Source organism: Macaca fascicularis, chromosome 6, assembly GCF_037993035.2.
Source record: "Macaca fascicularis isolate 582-1 chromosome 6, T2T-MFA8v1.1".
Taxonomy (NCBI): Eukaryota; Metazoa; Chordata; class Mammalia; order Primates; family Cercopithecidae; genus Macaca; species Macaca fascicularis.
In genome coordinates, this window is record NC_088380.1 from 177,304,796 (window position 1) to 177,329,300 (window position 24,505).

A 24,505-nucleotide genomic window follows, 5' to 3' on the forward strand; every position below is an offset into this window, starting at 1 on the left:
ACAGCCACACCGGCGCTTAGAGCTTCAACATAGGGATTTTGGAGGGACACAAACATTCAGTCTACACCAGGGTTCATGAGGGAGGGGTCAGAGCTGGAGACAGTACATGAGCTAACTCACCTTCCAGAGTAAAGGGAGCCACAGCCACTGAAGCTCAGGTTGGATGGGGCTGGCAAGGTTGCCGTAGTGAGTACATCATGGCAGGGACAACAGGACAAATGGCTCCTGCAGTCAGGGTGACTGATGGGAGGCTTCCTCAGCACTCCTGTCACTCCCTCTCTCCCCATGCAGTTCTCTGCTCTCTGTTGCAAGTTCCCAGGAGGCAGAGAGAGGGCCTGTTATCATCATCTTTCTCTCTTGCCCCTCACACTTACCTGTGTTCTCCTACTTAGACACATTCTTTGTGAGCATCTCAGGGGTGATGTCGGCTGCATTGTACAGTGGGCACGTGCGCACGTGTGTGTATTTATCTGCAAATAATACCTATGTCACAAGACGTCTGCAGGAATAAATGAGCTATTGTGCATGTAAATATCTGGTACATGGTAGATACATGAATGAATTAATATTTGTTGAATGAATAAGTGAATGAATGAATCTTCACTTGGCGGAGCATGTGTCTTCCTTGAAGGGGCAAGGATGATCTGGTAATCATCAGTTTTTACTTACTAACTGGGTCACTGAGCAAAGAAAATCAACTCAGTCATTCATTTATTCAGCATAGATTGACTGCACCCCTGTCAGAAACCAGACAGTAAGCAGAAAGTAGAGAGTTAAATCAGTATGTAAATCAGTTAAAGCAGTCCAGAGGGAGTGACAGGCAAGGAATGGAACAATGAGAAACAAAGCAAGGAGTCCTCTGATAAGACAAGGAGCCCTGAGTGCTATGGAAACCGCAAGCGGGGTACTGACTCGGGGCCAGGGACGGATCCCTGGAGGAGATGGCATCTGCAGTAGATATTCCAGGGTAAGCAGCAGGTGGCCAGAAGGAGAAAGAGGTGAGGAACTTTCCAGGCAGAGGGAACAGCACGTGCAAAGGCCCTGAAGCAGAACCACAACACACATCTGAGAAATAGTGAGGGGTCTGGTAGGCTGAGCCACAGAGGGAGCACCGGAGTCAGGGAGGATTTGTAGAAGAAGCCACAGGCCACAAAAAAGACCTCATGATTCATGTTCAATGGTTTGGATTTTATTTTGGTGACTTCACTTTACACCTACTGTTCAGAGGCAGCCAATGGCAAACACATCCAGAAGCACTTTGCTATTTCTGATCTGCAAAATGGAGCAAGTCATCTGTACTCTGCTTCTTCAGTGGGTTGTGGGGAAGCAGAAATGAGAGGATGACATTCGAGACTTTTGTGACCTCTCAAGTGCTGTCCTTATGGTCATTCAGGTACCATGAAAATTAGCAGAGCCCCGAGGGGGAGGTAGCTTGGTGCTCCCACAGTGGTGTCCTGGAGAAGTTGGCAAAGACACCCAGGGTGGCTTCACCTTCTCCTCGGCAAAGGGCTCTCCTCTGTTCCCTGAATCCTGGACATCCTACTTGGTCCTCTAGTGACCCCGAGCTTCAGCCTCACACGCCCTCTTCCCCAACAGAGAAGGCAGGAGGGAAGCAGGGACCAGCCCCTGCCCCGTCTTCCAGGATTCAAGGCTTCCCTGGCCTGGACAAGCCCTGAGCTGGCAGTTAGGAGAGCAGAGGCTGTGAATCTGATGGGACTCCCAGCAGGTCTTTCTGGCTCAGTGCCCTCATCTGTGAGCAGGGGATTCCCCAGGAGACCATGACAGAGGCCTGGAAACCAACTTCTAATCCCACATCCTGGTTGGGCAACTTCAGGCAAATTTCTAACACTAGGTAAGCCTCAATTTCTCTCTGTGGTGATGGTCAGGCACCTGCTTAATTCACAGGGCTTTGGTGGGCATCACGTGGACAATGTGGTTGCACAGCAGTTGGCAATGCAAAGGAAAGGAAGTATGTTCGTAAGCACACCTCCCCTGTTGCACAAAACAGGACACATGCTGGAATTGCAGAAAAGCATTAAATGCTGCATAGGTGAAGAAAACTATTCAGGGACCCTGGCCAAGTCACAGGCCACCTGTGGCCCTGAGCGGACAGCTCATGGGCTGGCATTAGGGGAAGCAGCTCTCAAGGGGCTTGTATCCTGGGGATTCAACTCTGTGCCTGTGTGTCGTTCAGCCTGTGTGAATGTGGTGACTGTGATGCAGTTTTGCACTGTGTGTGCATCTGCATGCCTGTGTGTTTGTGTGTCTCTCCATCTTTGTGGGCGGCAACTGTAGGTGTATTATGAGCCTTGGGTCTGTCTGTGTGTACAATAGCAATGTCTGTGTGGACTTAAGGAGCTGCGCCCATATGTTTGTGGGACTTTATGGGCATGCATGCTTGTTTATGAGGCCATATGTCCGGGCATTCTGTGAACTGCTAACATGGTGTGTATCTGTGTGGCAGAGAGAAAATCACCAGGTGGGAGTGTGGGGGCCAGCTTGGGTAAAGGATTCTTGGTGTCACAATGGGTCTCAGTGGGAACCCAAGCAGCTCAGACTTGGGGGAGGGAAGCTCTTCCTCCACCTTCCAGGGAGCAAATCTTGCATTTCAACACCACACGGCTTTGAGTTCACAGGCAGGGACGCAAACTTTGCCCTTTGGGTGAGAAGCCACCCACAGAAGGGAAATGGCTTCCTGAATCTAATCATTGCCCCTTCAAGCACTAACAACCCGTGCCAGGAGCTGATGGCTAATAAATTTTTGAGCTGGAAAGGGAGAAGAGGGAGAACCAAGGAGGAAAGAAACAGAAAAACGAGAGAGCAGTCTGGGTGCGATGGCTCTTGCCTGTAATCCTAGCACTTTGGGAGGCCGAGGCGGGTGGATCACCTGAGGTCAGGAGTTCAAGCCCAGCCTGGCCAATATGGCGAAACCCCATCTATACTAAAAAATACAAAAAAATTTATCTGGGCCTGGTGGTGGGCGCCTGTAATCCCAGCTACTCCAGAGGCTGAGGCAGGAGAATCACTTAAATCTGGGAGGCAGAGGTTGCAGTGAGCAGAGATCGCGCCATTGCACTCCAGCCTGGGCAACAGAGCGAGACTCCATCTCAAAAAAACAGAAAAAGAAAACTGGGAGTGTAAAGGCTCAGAGGGGCTGAGGGCTCCTTTCTTCTCCCCAACTTCCTGTCAGTAGAAGGTGGGCCCTGCCATGGGAGAATTCTGCAGAACCCTCAAGGACCCGTGGAGCAGGACGGCACCTTCTTGCTGTGACCATCCATTTGGATGTGTTTTTCACCCCTTTCTGGGTGGGGCCGACTTTCCCCCTCCCCATGAGTTCAGGCAGTGGGTTAAATAAGATTTCCCTTGAAGTCAAATGAAATCACAATGCACCACACACAGGAACACACACACACGCACGCGCGCACATCACACACACACACACACACACACACACAGAGTCTCCCTGGGGCCACTCAACCTACTGCCCCCTGAACCGCACCCATCAGCCAGGTACCTGGCCCCGGATCTGTCTCTTAGGGTCGCATGCTCCTGGGGGTCCCGCGCAGACCCCGGGCGGATGAGGGTGCGCGAGGGTGAGGGCGCAGGGCCGGGTGTCCCCCGCCCCCACCGTGCAGCCCTCGCCCCCGCCCCGCCCCTCCGCAGTTGCCAGCCCGCCGCCCCCTCCGCGGCTCCGACTCTCGCCCCGAGCGCTGGCGGCAGGCAGCAGGCAGCGGGCGGGCGCGCTGTGGCTCCGCGCCGCGCGGTCCGGGCTCTGTTCATTCATGATTGGTACTCGGCCCTCCGAGACCCAGCCCGAGCGCCGGGAGGGGAGCCGAGCGTGCGGCAGGAGGGGCGGGCGGACCGCGGCTCCCGCACCGCACGCGGCGCTGGCTCGGCAGCCTTGGCCGGGCGGGCGCGCTGGCCCCGTGTCCAGTGCCAGGCAGGCTTCAGGGCACCGTCCTCGGCCCTGGGCGAGGGAACCGGCCGGGCCGAGTCCTCGCGCGGGGAAGCGGTTCCGAAGGCTGGCGGGGAGCAGCTAGCCCTGAGTCCCTGCATGTGCCGGGCTGAAGAAGGAATCCAGAAACCTCCTAGCCTCGGCTCCACGCTCGCTGAATACCAAGCTGCGGGCGAGCTGCCGGTCGCTTTTCTCTCCTCCAATTCAGAGTAGACAAACCACGGGGATTTCTTTCCAGGGAAGGGGAGGGGCAGGGCCCGGGGTCCCAACTCGCACACAAGTCTTCGCCGCCATGGGGGCCGTCATGGGCACCTTCTCATCTCTGCAAACCAAACAAAGGCGACCCTCGAAAGGTAAGCGACCTCCTTCTTCCTTTTGTTCCCCTGTCTGGGTTTGGGGGTGCTGGGCGCCGAGGTGGGGTGTGCCACCTGCCTCCCTTAGTCCGGACTCCCCTCTCCACCAGGAGCCCGGACAGGTGATTGTATCCAAAGGAGAGAGAAACCGGTGGGAGGGTTGGTGTGAACACCAGAGGAGGGAGCCAGAGTGGACGTTTGCCCCATCGGCGACTGGACCCCTCTGGGGCACCAGGCGCCGGGACTCTTCTCCTGGGGAAATCTCTGGGAGCCGAAGGAAGAAGCACGTTCACAGGTGGGGTGACCGGATTCTCTGGTGGAAGTGTGTGTGACAGCTGGCGTTTGAGCACTCAGGGAGGGTGCTCCCACACTCCCACACTCCTCCCAGGCGGCTATGCCAGGTACAGACCTGCGAGTCCCTTCATCAGGAAGAGTGCTCTGTCTGCACCCCCGAAACCTCTGCAAGCCAAAAGGAATCAGCTACTGCCAGGGGTAAAACTCCCAGGCCTTATGTCCTGGTGGCTCCGGGAGTCAGGAGGAGCAACCGTGAAGGGCTGGCTGGGAGCTGAGCTTACAGCAAGGATTTAAAGCATAATATCCTGGAGTCTCTTCTGCCTGGACGCTGTTCCATCACCACCTGTCCCCAGCCGAGGCATAGCTGATCTCACCACCTGTGAGAGAGTCCTCAAATGGGTCCAGATGAAGTTGAAACTAGTGTGTTGGGCCCTGGAGGACAATGCAGGTCTCCTTACCAGCAGTTCGAAAGTTAGTTGCTGGAATAAAGAGACTGGAAGCAGTTAGGAAACGGGAAATGATGGGTTTTGTTTTGTTTAATGTTCGAATGTCACTATGAGTGGTAAGATTTTAAGTAGCTTTGACACTTAAACATTCAAGTTCTACCATCGGAGCCCCCATCCTGGATACAGGTGGGAGTTACAGCTCCTACCCTATATGCCCGATAGTGAGTAGAAGTGCAATGGGGGTAAGGGACCCCTTCTCCTCTTAGAACGCGGTTGGTCTCACCCTGGTTAGAACCACAGAGATCTACGCAAGTAAACTGTCCCTGAAACCCCCTGGAAGAAGGGGTCCCAGCTTCTGGCCTAGATCCCAGAAGCATCAGGCTGGCTGAGCCCCAAGGAAAGCGATCTCTGGGTGCAGATCTTAGGTGCTGAAGCTGGGTTGACATTTACAGCCTAGAACATAGGAAGAGGCTTTGACCCATTTGTCCAGCTGAGTTACACGTCCTGCTGGCAAGGATGGGACTGGTTGCCCTTTTACCAGTCCTGACCAGAACAGGTCTGCAAAGCTCAGCCCAAGGCCTTGACACTCCAAGCCTCACCTCTTGCAGATCCTGGGATGCTGCTTGACTGGAGACAATTTTCAGCACCAAATCTAGGTCTTCTCCCTCATCACCTGTCTGGCCACCATGCGGTCTCAGAGGCCAGGGGACTGTGGGGACAGGAAAGTCAGGGGCTTGTTTTTAAATATTTTGCATGCCTGTGGCTCTCCTGGGAGCTGGGTGTCACAGAAAGATCTCAGGCCCTAGATTCAAGTTGAGTCTGGGTATGAATCCCAGCTCTATCATTCCCTGCCTCTGGAACGTTAGGCGAGTCCCCCCACCTCCCTAAGCCTCAGGTTTTCATCCATAAAATTCGTATGCTACTTCCTGGAAGGAAACTGGTTATGCAGGAAGTCAAGGAAGGGGGGACTCGGCTTCATATTCTGTGTTGGCTGCAGCCACCAGGGACCCAGAGGAAGTTGTTGTAAGGATGTGAGAATTGAATGAATGATGAATACGGAGCTCTTTGCATAGGGCTGGGGAAAGAGTAAGAGCTCAGGCATTGCTGTCTACCATTTCCTTCTCCTGCCCCAAACATCCAGGAATTTACCCTGGATGAATTCCTGCAGGATTCCCGAAGTACAAAGGTCTTTGCTTCTGTCTCAGATTCAAAGAAAGAGAAGAGGGGGTACTAGCATTTAGTGTGCCCCTACTATGTGCTTGCCATAGTGCTAGGTGTTTTATCAACAACTCTCATTTAACTCTCACAACAATGTTTGTTTGAGACTCATGGCAGGTTCGGGGCCAATGGGTGGACTCCCAAGACAAGCTACCAAAGCACTGAGCACTCAGCCTTTCCTGCACAAAGCCTGTGACACTGGCGTGAGTTGTCCAGGGGTCCAGCTGCATATGTTCCCCCAGGCATTTGCCCCCGGAGCAGAGTCATCTCACTGCCTTGCACAGTGGAATGCTAATCAGCAGAAGACCCTTCTATGGGAAGCAGCTTGGAAACCTGGAGGGAGTCCTGGCTGGGGAGGCTAGTGGTCAGGGATCCTATCCTGGCCAGGTCACTTTTCCCCACTGGGGTCCCAGTTTCTTCTTTGTAAAAGGAGAAATTCACATTAGGCATTTCCTCAGGTTCCATTTGGTTCTCAAATTCTAATATTTTTGTGGTTGATGCTCTCACCAGAGCTGCTGCTATGATCTCAGAGACGTGAGGCTCAGATCTAATTAGAAGCGGTCAGAAGAGAGCAGTTGGGATTTTTCAACTCAGGAATCAGTCTCCCTGCTGGGTTCAAATTCAGGCTCTGCCACTTACTAGCTGGATGACTAAGCCTTGTTTTCCTCAACTATAAAACAGGGGTAGTAGTAGTTACCATCTTAAAATAGCTGTTGTGTTGTGTGGATTTCAAGGATCATGCAAGTCAAGCATTTAGCACAGCTCTGAGCTATAAGTGGTCTGCAAATTTTAGGTACTATTCAATTTGTGGCTCTATTGTTTGGGGCTTCCAAACGTCCAGAGTAAGGCCATTTTCCAAGTAGGCAGTACATCTGAGAGTCTTAACAGCTCATTTCTGGAAACCTTATCCAGCCCTATCCAGATAACTAGGACCAAAAACCCAGGCACACAGATGCTCGTCCCTTGCTTCGGCCCTCACTGACCTCTACTCTGTGGCTTGTCCTGAAAACATCAAAGCCTGCTCAATTAAAATCCTGAATGCTTTGATAATACAATTTAGAAACATACATCGTTTTTAAATGGGGCAAAAACTCTGCATGATTAGTGCTGCAAGAAGATATCCAGCCCAACCTGGTGTTCAGAGAGAGCTCTCTAAAGGCAACAGAAATCTAAAGTAATTTAAGAGCCATGCCACTGAATAAAAATATTCAGGTTCACTTCCTGTCCTTCTCTCTGTTTGGGATCTTTGTGTGTCTTTAATTAAAAGTAGAAGAGCCCTGCTTTTGGGATTCAGCCTCTGCATCCCAGTCCCAGAGAGAATTTCTGGCTCTAGCAGTTTTGCATGTGCATGACACACCAAGGACACTGCTCCTGGCCTTGAATGGGCAAGTGAGACAGGCTAGGGCATTGAGGAGAACCAGAGGAGGACCATACAGGTGCAACTGCCGGGCTTGTCGAGGGGGGGCAGGAGAATTTAGGGACAACATCACTAGATCAAGGCCATCTCAATAGAGAACTGCCTACTAGCAAATAATCCCACACTGCAGGGGTGGCTGAGTTAGAAATCCTCCATGACCGAGTGCAAGCATGCAGAACTTTCTGAAAGGGCTGAGCTTCGGATCTCCAGAATAGTCATAGCATAGGTGAGTAAACTCAACTCCATGGCTATCAGATGCTTTTTCTAAGGCCACGTGGTGAGTTAATATGGTACTGGTTAATATAGGGCCAAACATGGGAATGTTCCTAATAGTCCCATATTTGCTCCTAGATCAATGAGCACCTCAGGGAACTTATGAAAGCAGAGTGCACCTGATGAGGCTGGGTTTAGGGTTTATCGGTCAAGGCAGTATTTTCAACCTAAAGATCTGGGAGGGTGACAAGAGACAGAAAGGCATAGAGAAGCAGTGGTCCTGTTGTCACATAGTCCTGTATGGCAAGTCATTTTAGCTTGTAAATGCTAGTTTCTTTATCTGCAAAAGGAGAATCCTGATTTATAGAAATGTTTGTGCTTTGGTCTTTACCCATCTTTGCATCTTTGCCTGTCCTTTTAATTCTGTAATACTCTCCCACGCCACCCCTTGCTACCTTGTCTAATAGTTAAAATTCCATGCACATTCCAAGACCTCACTCAGCAGTTTCCACATTCAGGAAGCCTTCTCCAAGCCCCAGAGAGAAGTGACTTCTCCCATCCGAATTCCCGTATTCTTTTAAGGCATACGTTTTCTTATGACTCACAATCGTGTTTGGAATTAGACAATCAGTGAAGATGTTAACCCCCTTTCCCCTCCACCAGAGGGCAGGGTTCTTGGGGTAGGAGTTCATCTAACTCATCCTTCACAACTCTCTGCTTGGTTCTGTGCACATAGTAGGTACTTAATAAAAAATTTTCTAGAGGAAATTATAAACAATGGCATGGTTGGCCACTCTCCATTATTTTCTAGAATTGCAGACCCTGTGGGAAAAGTTAGTTTCCCGCTGGAATTTCAGTTACCAGCCCTCTACCGGGAATGAATTCTGTTATTCAGCCTGCTGGTTTTGAATTGGCTTTGTCCATGAAATGTACCGAATCTGTTTACCATTTAGCAGGAAAGTGCTGAGAACAGTGATTCTACTCCCACTCCCCTCATAATCACAAAGGTATGAGGAACCCACGTCCAGCACCAGGCAGAGTTCTGGTCCCTCAATCCCAGAAGAAGCTCAGCGGAGCTCAAGATAGACAGAAAGAGAGAGATGGAAAAGAACAGAAGATAGAGGGGAAGGACTTACTGCCTAAAATCAGTGGGATTGTTTTGATTTCGTCTCTGGAAAAGGGCCAAGGCTTAGATCTCTTTGTCTATGTGGATGGGCCTTGCTCCATGAATGCTTTGTAAATGTGTAAGTGAATAAGTGAGCACATGCTTTAACAAATGAGTGAAAAGATAAATGATTAAATGAATGGGGGAAGCAGTAAAGGAGTGAATCAATGAAGAAACAAATGAATTATCAACTGAATGACAGAAAGAATGATGGAATAAATGACTGCATGAATGAATGAATATGTCCATAAATGAATGGATGATGAAGTGCCAGAACGGCTATAATTAAAAAACTATCTTTTGACAAAGAGCATTGATAGTCATGTTCTCCAAAGCTGAAAAATATAAATTCAGTCAAGAAGAGTCCTGGTAATTTTTTGGATACTGGTAGGTGTATAGCATCTTTGGAGAAGGTGAGGAGATGTCTAAGTTTTCACTCTTTTGCTGAAAGAAAAGTAGAGACTGACTCATGGTGATTCCCCTTGTCTTCCCTTATATTTCAGGTTCACCCTTGCCTTGCCTGGGTGAGATCAGAATCTGTATATTTATCCACTTGTTCATTTGTTCACTTAGCCAGTCCCACAAATGTCCTTCAGCATTGTTTCCCTGCTGTCATTTCTGCCTAAGATCTACTCTGGCTTCCTCATCCTCCCTCCTCCTCCATCTCCTCATTCACCTGGCCAACTCCTACTTAGCCTTCAAGGCCCCATTTAATGCCACTGCTCTGGGAAGCCTTTCCCAGCTTCTGCAGGCAGAGCACATCTCTCCCCTCTCTCTTCCCTCATAGCTGTTGCTGCTTCCCCTCACTACAGTTCTGAACACACTATGAGGTTGTCATTGTGGGTTTACACATTTATCTCTCTGACTAGCTTTCAGGGACTGAGTCTTATCCCAGGGCCTCTGTCAGGCCTGACACTGCATCCAGACTTGATGGATGCTGGCGGCATGGAGGTAAGGATGGATGGGCCAGAGTGTGCGTTCTCGATGACTCTGAGTGGTGCTGGAATGCAGCGGTGCAGATGAGGAATCCAGGTCTGCTCCTGGGGAGAAGCTCTGCAAAATTCTGCATAATGGCCCTGGAGCTGATGTTCCCATTCATCAGGCAGGGAAGGAGCAGTTTTTAGAAAAGAGAGAGAGAGCCTAAGAGTCCTAGGGCCTCCAGAGAAACTTCTCTTTAAATGCTTCCCTTTCCTCCCGGTAGTATTTTAAATAGGTCACCTTCTGGAAGTAGTTGCAGTCAGTTGGGATATTGCTAGCTTCCCATACCCCAGCCATGGGAGTAGTACTTTGGATTAAATCTTGTTATTCAAGGCCAGACTAAAAGCTTCACTGGTGCGGTGGGGGGAAGTAGGAACCACATACCACTCAAATCAGAAAGCTAGAAGTAGGATTGCATTATGGTTAGGAGCACTGCATTAAAATAAGAGAGCCTTGGGATTCAACTCCTTTTCTTCGGTTCATAGCTGAACCTCTCTAGGCCTCAGTTTCCTCCTCTCTAAAATGGGGACAATGGGCCAGGTATGGTGGCTCACATCTGTAATCCCAGCACTTTGGGAGGTCGAGGTGGACAGATCATAAGGTCAGGAGTTCAAGACCAGCCTGGCCAACATGGTGAAACCCCGTCTCTACTAATAATATAGAAATTAGCCAGGTGTGGTGGCACGCTCCTGTAATCCCAGCCACTCAGGAGGCGTAGGCAGGAGAATCGCTTAAACCAAGGAGGCAGAGGTTTCAGTGAGCCAAGATTGCGCCATTGCGCAATCTCTAGCCTGGGTTACAAAGCGATACTGCATCTCAAAACAAACAAACAAACAAACAAAAAACAAAAATGCGGACAAGGACAGTGTCTCCCTACAGGGCCGCATGAGGGCCAAGAAGGAAGTGAACACGGTGATGCACACCAGGTGAGTTGGCAGTGCTGGCTTTGCTGCCGCCTTTTGTCCCATCTCAGGGCAGGCCCCTTCCTTCTGCCTTGCTCCACCTGGATGATGACGGTGTTACCCTTGGTAATCTCCCCATCCCTTTGAGCTGTGGCCTCTGATTCCAGCCCTCTGAGATCCCGAGCCACTATATTCATGGTCACTGGCACCCTAAGCAGTTTCTCTGGTGATTCCTAAGGGAAGTTGTCAACTTTAGATGGTAAAAGCAATTCCCAACAGTGAGGTATGAAAATGCAGGTTACCCGCCAGGGAGGATAATAATGCTAGCCCAAATCACTATGTCCTCCACCCAGTGCCAGGTACATTGCTCAGTTCTTTCCTGTGTTATTTTGTTAACCCCAACCCTGGAGGATAAGATGCTGTTACAGTTCTTATTTTGTAGTTGAGGAACCTGAGGCTCTAAAAAGGGAAGTGCCTTACTCAGGGTCATAGAACCTGGGAATCTCAGAGCCTGGTTCTGGTTGATCCCAGAGCCTGAGCTTCTAACTGCCACACTAACCTCCTCTCCTCCTGGCTTTGCCTCCGGAACCTTAGGGACCTGAGTAGAAAAACTGTCAAAACGGGTGCATGGATGTTGGGGACATTCAAGGATAGACTGAAGCACCTCATTAGCCACATGGAACAACTGAGCTACGTGCAGGCCCTGAGCAAAACGCTTTTAGCGCCATCCCAACCCCGCCTCCCCCTAGATCTATTTCCCTTTAATCTGATGCTGTGGAAGCCTGAATATGAAATGACTGGGGGCAAAAGGCCAATTAGCAAATTCATTAATAGGATTAAACGTCTCTCCTCTGCTCTAATCATTTATGTGAACTAAAATTTTCTCCCTTTGTTATAGCCATCATTGCCTGTCAGTGAAGATAGAGTGTTTAAATATCCTCCAAGTATGTTAGAATTGCAAACATTCAGAACTAGGGACCCGGATCAGAGTTTTCACATGGTCCAGGTGGGCAAGGAGAGGTCAGTCGGTTTACAAGTGGTTGTTACTGCTAAGAAAAAAAACACAAGAGCTTGCTAGTACATTTGCAAGTACCTTACTGCTATCCCGTTCATTTCCTTTCTCTCCTTAGCCACATGTTGGCCCGAATCACCTGCGTATGTTGTATGGTTGTTATGAGCATATACTCCTGGTTAGGCAGACCTAGAATTCAAATCCTGGCTCTGCAACTCATTAGCTGTGTGACATTGAACAGGTTACCTCGCTTCTGTGAACTTTCATCTCTACATAATCTAGAAAACGAGGATATTGTTGGTAATTCCCTCCCAGGTTGTTATGAGGATTAAATGCAATCATGCATGTAAGATGCAGTGGTCAGCACATAGAATGCACTAAAGGTAAATTATTACTATCTGGGTCTATGCTCCTTAAAGTGTGCTCCTCAGACCAGCAGCCTCAGCATCAGTTGGGAGCTTGTTAGAAATACAGAGTCCCAGCTGGGCACGGTGGCTCACGCCTGTAATCCCAGCACTTTGGGAGGCCGAGGCGGGCGGATCACAAGGTCAGGAGATCGAGACCATCCTGGCTAACATGGTGAAACCCTGTCTCTACTAAAAATACAAAAAAATTAGCCAGGCGTGGTGGTGGGCGCCTGTAGTCCCAGCTACTCGGGAGGCTGAGGCAGGGGAATGGCATGAACCTGGGAGGTGGAGGTTGACAGAGTGATACTCCATCTCAAAAAAAAGAAAAAAGAAAAAAGAAATACAGAGTCCCAGGCCTCAACTCAGTCAGAACTACCCAGTCAGAACCTGCATTTTAACAAGACCACCAGATGGTTTATATGCCCACTGAAGTGTGAGGAATACTGGCCTAAAGCACAGATAATGGAACTATATGTATTATATTATACAAAATTATATATCAAGCTGGAAGAGGACTTTGAAGACTTCTGATTTAAGCGTCATTTTACAAATAAGAAAATAGAGTCCAGAGAAGGTGAATGGTTTGCCCACAATCACATAACTCAAGTGTCAGGCCTGACATCTGAACCCCAGCCCTGGTCATCTCATATAAGACGTTGTGAAGTCAGAAACCCAGATTTGCATTTCTGCAATCAAGCTTGTCTGTTTTTCTTTCTTTCTCTCTCTTTCTTTTTAACAACAAAGAAAAAGTGCAGGATGACGTATGCCCATTAAGTTTTAATTTACTCATTTTAAATGTTATTCCAGCCAAGTGAGATCCTGAATCTTGATTCCACCAGCTGTCATCTTCGCTACACTTCCAAGTTTTCTGCTACCTGAAGATATGATAAGGAGGCATTCTAGGTCTTTATCTAACTTGCTTCTAAGAACACAGGCCAGAACAGGGTGCAGGACAGAGCCGTGTGGACCGCAACTAGAGACTTACCTGCATAATGGATTTCACTGATAACGTTCAGAATCCCAGAGCGGGCTGGCAGCCTGGCTTACACGCAGAGCCTTTGTGTGGGATTTGAAGCCAGAAAATGTGACCAAAGTAGGAGTCTAAACAGACACAGGCCGGGCCTGGAGAATTAAAGTCAAATGCCTTTTCCAGGGGGTCTAGTAGGACCTCTCTGTTGGTGGGGATCCCCCCAAAAAAGCAATCTTTTTATTTTTGTAGGAGGCCTGTAATGGTTTCATTATTATTCTCACTTCGCAGACTAGGAACTTCGGTTCAGGGAGGTTCTTGATTGGCTAGTGATTAGCGAGCAAGTACTTGAAGCGGATCTGATTGCGAGGCACTCCACCACCTGGGCTCCTGCCTGCAGCTGGAGGGCACATCCAGGACAAGCAAGCCTCTGAGCCCCAGGAAGAGGCTGAGCAGTGACGGCTCGTTTCCCAGCTCCCAGGAACTGAAAATGACAGCCTCCTCTTGGCTCCATCAGCTCCTCATCCATGCCAACCCTGGACCCAGAGTGAGAGGAGTGTTCTGGTGGAGACCATGCGGCTCCCAGCTGCCTTGGGGAAGCTGGCACATTTGCATCCGTGTGACTGAGGCTGCACTTTCTCTCCATCTCTGGGATTCGCCCATGTATGACTCTTCCAGATGTCCAAATCGTGCACTCAGCAGGGGTGTCTTCAGGAGGCTTCCCCACCCATCGAAGTCAGGGCAGCAAGGGGCTCCCCTTCTTTCCTTCCCCCTTTGCATACATCCAGCCCTGGGCTGATTAGGACTGTAAGCCCTGTATGCCCTAACACTAAAATGATCAGGTCCTCCCACCACCACCCCACCCTGCCCTGCCCTACCAATGGCTACACAGGCATTTCAAAGGAGAAACAGTAAGATAAGTCTAAGGAAGTCTGCCAAATTTGGATTTTTCCCATGTTGACTACTTTAGTGACTTTTCTGAAATAAAATATGCTTTCAAAACGCAATTTTTCATGCCTCTACTTTGCTAGTGCTTTAAGCATCTCTTGAGTGTGCCTGTGAGGCATTTCAGCATTGGAGTTGGAACCAGACAGGAAAAGGAAAAAAACCGATCTGTATCGGGCACCAGCTGCATGCCAAGGACTGTGCAAGGTGTTGACAAAATAACAACAGTAACAAACATAACATTTAAATAGTCCTTGTGACATTTATATAGCAATCTGTGCCAAGTACCACTCTAAGCGCCTTTGGTACATTAAACTAATGTAATCCTCACAACAACCCTATGTGGTAGGCAGTACAATTATTCCCATGTAACAGATGAAATCTCACACTGTGAGAGGCAGGCACTGATCCCCCTATTTTGTAAATGAGGAAACTGAGGCTTGAGAAGAAGTGACTTGCCCCAAGTCCCCCAGATGCCTGGTGGAAGAACAGGGTTCACACCAGCTTTGGCCACTTCCAAAGCCCTTGATGTTGACACTCCAAATGCAAGCCTCACTCATTTCCTAGAAGCACCTTATGATTTGATATGTCCTCAGGGTGCATTATAAGAGGAGGTAGGAAAACCTGGGACTACAATGAGCATTGAATCTTGTCTTGATCTTCCCAGGGACCCTCTGTCATTCCCAATTGCCTATTGCATCTGTTCTCACCTGGTGCTACCATTCTGCCCTCCCTGGTTTTTCCCTTGCTAAGTGACCACTCTGTACATTGGTCCATATCATGTAGCCTCTGCTAGAGGCAATTCTAGCTCCCATTTGCCTTACCCTGAAGAAGAAGCTGCTGGAAAATTAGAGTTATGTTGGACACAGTCTTTGTCCCCAAGGAACTTCTCTCTGGTCATAATAATTACATTAACAGCAAATCTATGACATGCTACGTGCTAGACACTTTAGCAGCTTGACTTTATGTAAGCCTTACAGTATCCCCAGGAAGCGAGCACTATTACTGGACCCTTTCCAGATGAGGACACTGAAGACTAGAGGGCATAAGCAAATGTCCAATGTCTCACTTCTCATAAGTGGACAAGCCAGGATTCGAAACCAGATGGTTTGCCTCCAGTGCCTGCATGCTGAATCTCTGGACCAGGCTGAACCTGAGCATTTAACTAGAGGACATTATAGATTATGTAACACTGTGGGGATTCAGAGGAGGGAGAAAGCACCTCTATCTGAGGGGCAGGGGCTGGAGAATTAGAGAAGGTGGCCGAAAGAGGTGGCATTAGAGCTTAGCAAATGAGCTAGGGGTTGGCCCAGGCAGGAATGTAGGTTAGTGAAGTTCTAGGCAGAAGGAACAGGATGAGCAAAGTCACAGAGGCAGGCAACAAGAAGGAGAAAGGAATTAAAAATGTCAGTGATGTTTTGTATGCTTGTGACTTGGAGGATGTTAACAGAAAGAAGATGCCATCAGAAGTGGGAGGCAAGGAGCAGAGTCAGGCTGTCCACGTTCAGGAGAGTGGGACAAGGTCCTAGGAGGTAGTGGACAGCAAGGATGAGAAAAGCACCGAGTAAGTAGGGATAGAGACTGTGCCCTCTCACCGCCAGCCTTGTCCCCCTAAGTGTCTCCCCATGATCACTGCAGCTTACATTTGATTCCTCCTTCTCCTCTCCCAAGGAACTTACTATTTGTCTCCATGATTTAGCCTTTGATTACCTTGTACTGTTCTATCATCATTCCCTATAAACATGCTTGACTCTCCAGCAAGAGTGACCTTTCCTCAGAGACCTGGATCTTTCTTTCTTCCCTTCTGAGCATCTTTGAGGATCCCAGGACAGTTCTGGGCAAAAGACTGGTACTTGGTGACTTGAACTGATATTTCACAGAGATGCACAAAGACTTGGGATTCCTTAATTAGAATTCATGTGGCAGAGAAACTTGGGCATGACTTTGAGGACCTCTCCCACTCGCCAACAGTGGGATGATATGAACATCAAAGATTGTGGCATGGTGCAAAAACATAGCACATTGGAGGCCATTCCATAACAACTTAGAGCTGATGAAGAGAGCTGATGGTCTGTTGGGTGAAATAGAATTGAAGGTCAGTCCTAGCTTACCCTTTAGGAGCTGTGTGGTTTGAAGAAATTGTTTAGCCCCTTTCTGCATATCAGCTTCTTCATCTGTTAAACAATAACACTCATGGTATCAATTCATTGGATTGTCATGAGCATTAGTGAGATAATATGAATGTGTTTAGTAAGCTATAAGGCAGTGCATACATGGTGCGGATCAGTATTAGATGACAATAATGGTCATAGCAATAATAATGATTTTGATAATAGTGGTGGTGATGATGCTTGTGACGGTGTGACAGTGGTGATGGGGGTGGTGTTATTCGTGGTGGTAATTATTACATTATGGATGTATTTGTTTTCACACTGCTATAAAGAACTACCTGAGACTGGGTAATTTATGAAGAAAAGAGGCTTAACTGACTCACAGTTCCACAGGCTTTACAGGAGGCATGACTGGGGAGCCCTCAGGGAACTTAAAATTGTGGCAGAAGGCTAAAGGGGAAGCAGGCACACTTTCACATAGTGGTAGGACAGAGAGAGAGCAAAGGGGGATGTGCTACATACTTTTAAACAACCAGATCTCATGAGAACTCCTTCACTATCATGAGAACAGCTTGGGGGAAACTTGCCCCCATGATCCAATCACCTCCCACCCGGTCCTTCCTCTAACATTGGTAACTACAGCTCAACATGAGGTTTGGGTGGGGACATAGAGGCAAACCATATCAAGGGATAATATTGTTGATGATGGCAGAGGTGTTGGTGACAGTAATGACAGTAGGGGCTTCACAGCAGTAATGATGATGATGATGGAGGATTACAATATTAGTGGTAATGGTGATTATTATAGTATAGATGATGTTGTTGATTATAAGGGTGGTAATGGTGATGATGGTAATGGTGGTAGTGATGGTGATGATGATGATGATAATAGTAATGATGATGATATGGTAGTAATGACAGTGATGGTGGTATGATGGTGCTGGTGATGATAGTGATGGTGGTGATGATGGTGATGGCGATGGTAGTAGTGATGGCGGCGATCATGAAGGTGGTGGTGATGATGGTATTGGTGGTAGTAATAGTGGTGGTTATGGAGGTGGTGGTGATGACGGAGATGGTGGTGATAATAATAATAGTAATGATGATGGTGTGGTAGTAATGACAGTGATGGTAGTGGTTATAGAGGTGGTGATGGTGACGATGGTAATGGTGATAGTGATGGTGATGATGATGATAATAGTAATGATGATATGGCAGTAATGACAGTGATGGTGGTATGATGGTGCTGGCGACGATAGTAACGGTGGTGATGATGGTGATGGTGATGGTAGTGATGGCGATCATGAAGGTGGTGGTGATGATGGTATTGGTGGTAGTGATAGCGGTGGTTATGGAGGTGGTGTTGATGACGGAGCTGGTGGTGATAATAATAGTAATGATGATGATATGGTAGTAATGACAGTGATGGTGGTATGATGGTGCTGGTGATGATAGTGAGAGTGGTGATGATGGTGATGGCGATGGTAGTAGTGATGGAGATCATGAAGGTGGTGGTGATGATGGTATTGGTGGTAGTGATAGAGGTGGTTATGGAGGTGGTGGTGACGATGGAGATGGTGGTGATAATAATAATAGTAATGATGATGGTGTGGTAGTAATGACAGTGATGATAGTGGTTATGAAGGTGGTGATGGTGATGATGGCAATGGTGGTGTGATGATGGTGAAGTGATAGTGATGGTTATGGAAGTGGTGGTGGTGACAAGGGTGATGGTGCTGAGAATGATGATGATGCTCTGGTAGTAGTGACAGTGATGTTAGTGGTTATGGAGGTGGTAATGGTGATGATGGTAATGGTGGTAGTGATGGTGGTGGTGGTAGTGATGATGGTGACAGTGATAGTGATAGTGGTGATGGTGACAAGGGTGATAGTGCTGATAATGATAATAATAATGATGATGCTGTGGTAGTAATGACAGTGATGGTAGCAGTTATGGAGATGTTGATGGTGATGATGGTAATGATGGTAGTGATGGTGGTGGTGGTGGTGGTGGTGATGATGGTAATGGTGATATAATGGTGGTGGTTATGGAGGTGTTGGTGGTGGCAATGGTGATGGTGGTAATGATGATAATAGTAATGACGATGGTGTGGTCGTAATGATAGTGATGGAGATGGTATGGTGGTAGTGATGGTAGTTGTGATGAAAGGTGGTGATGGTGGCAGTGGTGATCGTAGCAGAAGGACTGATGGTGGTGATGGTGGTGATGATATAGTGATGTGAGTAGTAGTGTTGTTGGTAGGATGATGGTGGTAGTGGTGTCAACAGCACTGGTGAATTGGAGGCAACCATTCTCTTTGTCCAAACTATCTTCTTTGACTGGGCTGCACAAAAGGGTTTCCAACCCCCAGAACTTGAATTCCCCCAGGTGTATTTGTCAAAACTAGGAAAGAATAAGACAAATCAGCACATGCCTCCAGATTTCTTCTCTTATTCCTGGTTGGTACTTTCAGAATCATTTTAATGTAAGCTGCCTTCTTGACATTTGCATTCCAGCACGTAGCACAGTGCCGTGGCTCGTACATCGTCAAGTCTTCAATAAATATTTGTGAAATGAAGGGATGAACTTGCAGAAAGACACAGGCTGTTCTCTTGGATGAACTTATCAGAGTTAAATGTTTCATCTTTGAAGATAACGCGGGGGATATCAGGCACATCAGAATATACCTGCATTAACACCATCGCCAGCATGAGCAATTCGATAACCTGGCAGGTCAGGAAGACTTCTTAGCACCTACTCTGCCCCTGGAAGCCCCCAGACATCAGCCTGCCCGGCCCTTTGTACCCACCACCTTGCCTTCAGAGGTAGGGCCTGTTCTATCCAGATTCCATGCTAACCGATCACAGGGAACAGTGGGGAAAACGGTCTCTCCCGCCGGCTGCTTCTGGAGAGTCCAAGCCTCCCTCCTCAGTGACCTTGCTGTGCGGCAGGAATGAGAGGCATGTCCTGGCTCTGGAAGTGTTCTTCTTGGCAGCAAGTCCTCCCCGATAGTGGGAGGGATTACAGAAGTGATTTCAGGTGCCAGTGCCTCCACAGCCCACCCACCCTCTGCTCTAGGCAAGTCAGAGGCACCTGTAGAGCCTCTGTTCTTTGTGTGTGGAAAAGGAATAATCCTCACACCATCATTATAAGGTTCTCATGGTTTTTAGGGGTGTGGCATATAGTGAGGGCTCCGTTAATGGCAGCAGCTATTAATATTGGTATCATTTATTATTTCCATTACTAGTGGAGACATTGAGCTGATAGATGGGTCAATAATGATAGACTGGAGACTTTGTGAGTCTCCTAGGTAGAACATGTGTGGTTTGGATTCACCTTGAATCCCCTGATTCTGGCACTCTGGCCTGAGAGTGTCCTCTGAATGAGTCACATGGTGCCAGTGCGATTGTCGAGATAGATGAGATGGCCTGCAGGCATTTGGGTTCAAGTGCTGTTCTGCTGAATAAGGAATACGATTTGAGGACCAAATACCCTTGGATTTAAATCCCAGACTTGTTTTTCCCTGGCTCTGTGGCCCTAGAAAAGTATTTCTGCTGAGCCCTACTGTCTTCTTGTGTCCAGTAAGGTTAGTAATATTGACCACATTGGCTCTTTGGGAAGAGGATGGAAAATGAAGTGTAAATGGAGCGAGGGAGGGAATTTGTCTCCGAGGCAGCACAGGACAGAAGGTAATGGAAAGACCAAAGTGGTTTTTGGATTAGAGCTGCCTGCAGCCTTTATCTGTCTCTGGAGTTGATTTATTATTCCCCCAAATCTTGGAACAAAGTCAAGAAAGGGAGGAAGGAAGGGAGGCAGATGCGTAATAAGAGTATGGAAGAAAATGTAAACATGTGGAGTGCAGGCAGCAGCTGCCTGCCCATAGCAAGCCCTCCACAGAGACAAAATTAATTGGTTGTTGTCATTTGTGTTGTTGTTATTGTTCTTATTGTTGAAAGAGGTAGAAGAGAAATCAGGTACAAAGAATTCAAGCAAAGACAGAGGGTGAGCGAAAGCGTAAAGAAATTAACAGAATCTAGGCTGAATGTCTTCCAGGTTACAAAGCGCCCTATGCAATCTGCAAAGGGTGGAAACTGAGGCAAGCTGTCGCCAAGCTTCTGGTACCACCCTGCGACTCTATGTGTCAGACAGGAGGAGTTCCTTAAAGGGTGTTTGGTGTGTGCGTGTGTGTGAGGGATGAAGCATGCTTTCTTTGTATACGTCAGACACTGTGCTGGGCACTACCCTTAAATTATCTCATTTAATTGTCACACAGTCCTATGAAGCAGAGGCTGTTATTGTCTCAGTTGTAGAGACAAGAAAACTGAAGCTCAGAGAGGAGAAGTGATGACCAACGCAAGGTCACATAGCTGCTAAATACAGAGACAGCATCAGAACCCAGGCCCGTCTGTGCCCTTAGGTCTCAGAGATTCTACACCTGCTACCTAGTATTAGCTCAATCTGACACTTGGGGAAATTGAGGCCCAGGATAGCTGTTTCCTTCAGTTGTGCAGCCAACTTGATGCAAAGGTAGACTGAATCCCAGTTCTGACTGCCAGCTCCACAGTCCCTCCCTGGGGCCTTGCACATCATAGGAACTGACAACACAAGAATCTTCCATGTCTTTCCTTCTCTTCCTCCTTTTCTTGGCTGTCATCCAAAACTTTAGGGGAACGATAAACCAACTTGAGAGACAGAGAAAGGCTGTAGGAAGAGCCAACTCAAAAACATTTTGGTGTTTGCATTACCTCCGCCTGAGCTTCCCTGGAGACAACCTCTCCTCACTCTCGCCCACCATTGCTCTGCTGTCAGTTTCAGCAGCCGGACTCTGGGGCTGACATGCATTGGCCCTTCTCAACCCAGACACCACGTCCTTCAGGGAAGGCTCCACATAATGGTGAAGTGCACAGATTCAGAAGCCGGGCAGTGCTGTTCAGGAACCTGGTTCTGCCTTTCTTAGGCCTGTGGCCTTGGATAAGTCACCTACTCTGTATGAGCCTCAGATCCTTCGTCGGCAAAACAGAGTTAACACCCCTCTTCTAGGGTTGCTGTGAGGCTTGATTGAGAAGGTATATGTAAATGCCTGCTCCATAACAGACACCTGTTTGAGGATTAACAACATTTCAATTGTTACAGTGTGAGCCCATGGGTCTCAGGCGACAGACTTGATAAATACAGGTTCCTCTGCAACCACAATCCTAGTCCTTAGTGCAAGCATGACACTGCCTGGCATGTGCTATCCCTCCCATATCCATCAGCCATGGCAAACACAGATCCCTCCTTATGAGACTTTTTTATTCTGAGCTAGAATGTGACCTCAGAATCTTTCTTAACACAATGCTTCAAGCAGTCACTCCCAGTTGAACATAGCTGACATGGAAGATAGATGAAGTTTATTTGCATTCTAGTTCTCACCAAGCCCATGTTCACTGCTCCATCTGCTCAGTGCAGGCTGTCTCTCTGCTCTGTCTCCCACCTGCTTTTGTGAATGTGTGTTTCTATGTTTGTGTATGTGTGTGTTCAAACTCCTCTTCCAGAGTGAAAGACTATTTCAGTCATTTGTGTGCTGATTTGTACAAATCATTAGACTTTCAGAATCCCACTTGCAATGTCATGTCTGTGGCTAGGGATCTCCAAGTAATATCAGCTTACATCTGGGAGGGACAAGGAGAATCAAAGTTAGAACTTAGGAGAGCAAAATCCATACACAGCATGCACTATCAGCCACCTTTGGGAGTGACACAAGAGATGGTGTTTGAATATAAATTTGAAGTCTTTCCAAAGATTTAGCACTCCTTTGGCTGACAACCATAATCTCAAGGAGGTAGACCTAGGCTAGAACAATCATACTTTAGGGTAACCCTAGCTGATGTAACAAATAAACCCCAATATTGCAGTAGACTGACACATAGAATTGTTTTTATCATTCATATAACTGTTCTTGGTGAGCCAGTAGCCTTCCTCCATGTAGCCACTCAGGGACTCAGCCTCCTTCCATCTTGTTGCTCCCCCAGCCCTAAGGCCTCCTCTACATCTAGGTGAAAGGGGAGCAGAAAATGTGGTCTCTGGTCCAGGAACAACTCTAGTCTTGGAGAAGCACATGATATAGTATAAAGATCACAGTCGGGCCTGCTACCAGCAGCAATTCAGGGCTGGGCACCAGATCAGCTGGGTGGAGTCCCAGCTGGCCAAGGAGTCTGAGCCCAGGTGCTATGTGGTCATCTTGGGCACAAAGCAGGGCAGCTCAGGGACCAGAGGTTAACTGGCAGGGTCCACACCAAGCCTGTCCAGGGAAGCCCTGCCCTGACCATGGACAAGGCCTGTGTAATCCTGATGTCAGCTGCCTCCCTCCCGAGGACAGCCTGCAGCAGATGGTCAGAGCCTGTTGCCATTAAACATTTGAGTGGTTCCACCAGCATCCCGATGAGTCTGGGTTCACCAAGAAACATTATTGCAATGTGCTCCCCAGGCAGCTCTGCCTCAGGGAGAGACAATGCCAGGCATGACAACTTCAGCATTCTTGTTCTGCATGGCAGTTGCTTTTCTCATTGTGGTTTATATGTTGGTCACATGATCTGAGCTAATGGGAGTATTCGCCTGACAGATGAGTCCCTTTTGCTGGGTATGCCAGCAAAATCAGGCTTCCAAGCCTCCAAGGCTCACTGCCAGAGGCTGAGGAATTCGCCAAGGTAAATGCCACCTTGTGAGGTCTTTGGGACGCAGCCAGCAGCCTCCCCGGGGCACCATTCCTGCCTCAGCATGAGGCTTCTCTGGCCAGCCCGTGGGCATTTGGGAGCCACATCCACACCCCAGGGGTCTGGGTCTGTTTCCAGCTGCACTGGGACATTCTGGCAGATTTTCCCTGATCTCTGTAAGGAAGAGTGCGGCAGGAAGGAGAGGAAGTGGAAAAAATTTCCAATGCTTAGAGTCTTCCCTCTAAAGTGGACCTCCCAAGCCGCTTCTGAATAGGACTTGGAACAAAGGAATCTTGGAGCTTTGATGATCGCGTCTGCAGCAGTTGTTGAAATGAGTCTGACACTCGCCAGTGCCTTAGTAGGAATTACAATTACATCAGGAGACCCCAGGCAACCGAGTAAACTGATTAGCTACTGCTCCGAGTTGATAGATTTTTTCCCTCTGGGTCATAAATAGGGCTGTGGGAGATGGTAGAAGCATGCCGGTGGAAGCAGGTCAAGATGGGCTGTACATCCAGGAAGCCCAAGCAAGTGCTGTGGGCAGCTCCCCCTCCCCCACCCTGCCACCTGAAGAGACAGCCTGACAGGTGCCCAAGGTACAGTTCAGCTCCCTCAGCCAGGGACTGCGCTCCCGATCTCGTGGGCTGTAGAGAGCTGTCCTCAGAGCAGGCTGAGGGTGGCTGGACTGCTATGCGATGCTCTGGGAAGCCCTCCCCCAGGAAAGCCGATGCTTTCTGCCAGGCATAATTATTGCATGGATAATTACACGATTCAGAGCCTGCTGGAGAATCCTGGGCTGGTGCCAGAGCAGAAAGGCAGGGTTCCGGAACTGCAGCCAGTGGCTGATTCTGAGTCGACTTTGAAAGAAGAGGGTAATCATTCCTCCTCCTAAGACTCCTACCTGGCTGGGCCAGGACATGGCAAACGTAAAGCTAAGGGAGGCAGGGAGTTGATGAGTTCTCTTCTCCACCCACCCCCTTACAGGAGGGGGTTCCCAGAGTTCTGACCTAATCCCTCTTCTGTACTCCCTGCACCTGTCACCTCCCTGGGACAATCCACCCCTGCCCGTTAGCATATATCTGCGGATGACACCAAGTGTCTTTCCAGCCTGGCATCTGCAAATGGATGCTGGGCATCTCCCTCACATGTCTCCTCCAGCCCATTGCACTCCAACCTGAGCTGTTCTCCTCCTACCCCAGTCTGTCTCTCAGTCCATATTCTCTTCCCAGCCAGACACATCTATCCTCCCAGACCTCTACTAGGCACCCAGGAGTCCTGACCCGCAAGTCCTTTGCCACTCCCTGTGCACCATCCGAAGCCAGGTCGTGTCAGTTCTACAACAAATGTGCCTTGGCTCTTGCCTCTCCTCCCAGCTCCCCCATCCTCCGGCACAGCCCAGATCCGGGCTCTGTGGTCTGCCCTGGCTTTC

The 24,505-nt window shown here is 48.6% G+C and overlaps 1 protein-coding gene across 6 annotated transcripts in view; it reads left to right on the plus strand.

Annotated features, from left to right (window-relative positions):
• The window catches only part of KCNIP1 (potassium voltage-gated channel interacting protein 1), a 379,825-nt gene that overhangs the window by 143,017 nt on the left and 212,303 nt on the right, over window positions 1-24,505 (plus strand). For 4 of the 6 annotated variants that reach the window (XM_045394502.3, XM_005558501.5, XM_005558495.5 and 1 more), the window contains exon 1: window positions 3,694-4,308. The exons of 1 other annotated variant lie outside the window; for it this stretch is intronic. Coding sequence is in view for 2 of the 5 variants with exons in the window: in XM_005558495.5 (XP_005558552.1) it covers window positions 4,248-4,308 (61 nt within the window). In the remaining 3 variants the exon portion in view is untranslated. Of the gene's footprint in view, window positions 1-3,427; window positions 4,309-24,505 lie in introns of those variants that run through there. One more of the 6 variants, XR_010587713.2, reaches the window with a different exon arrangement.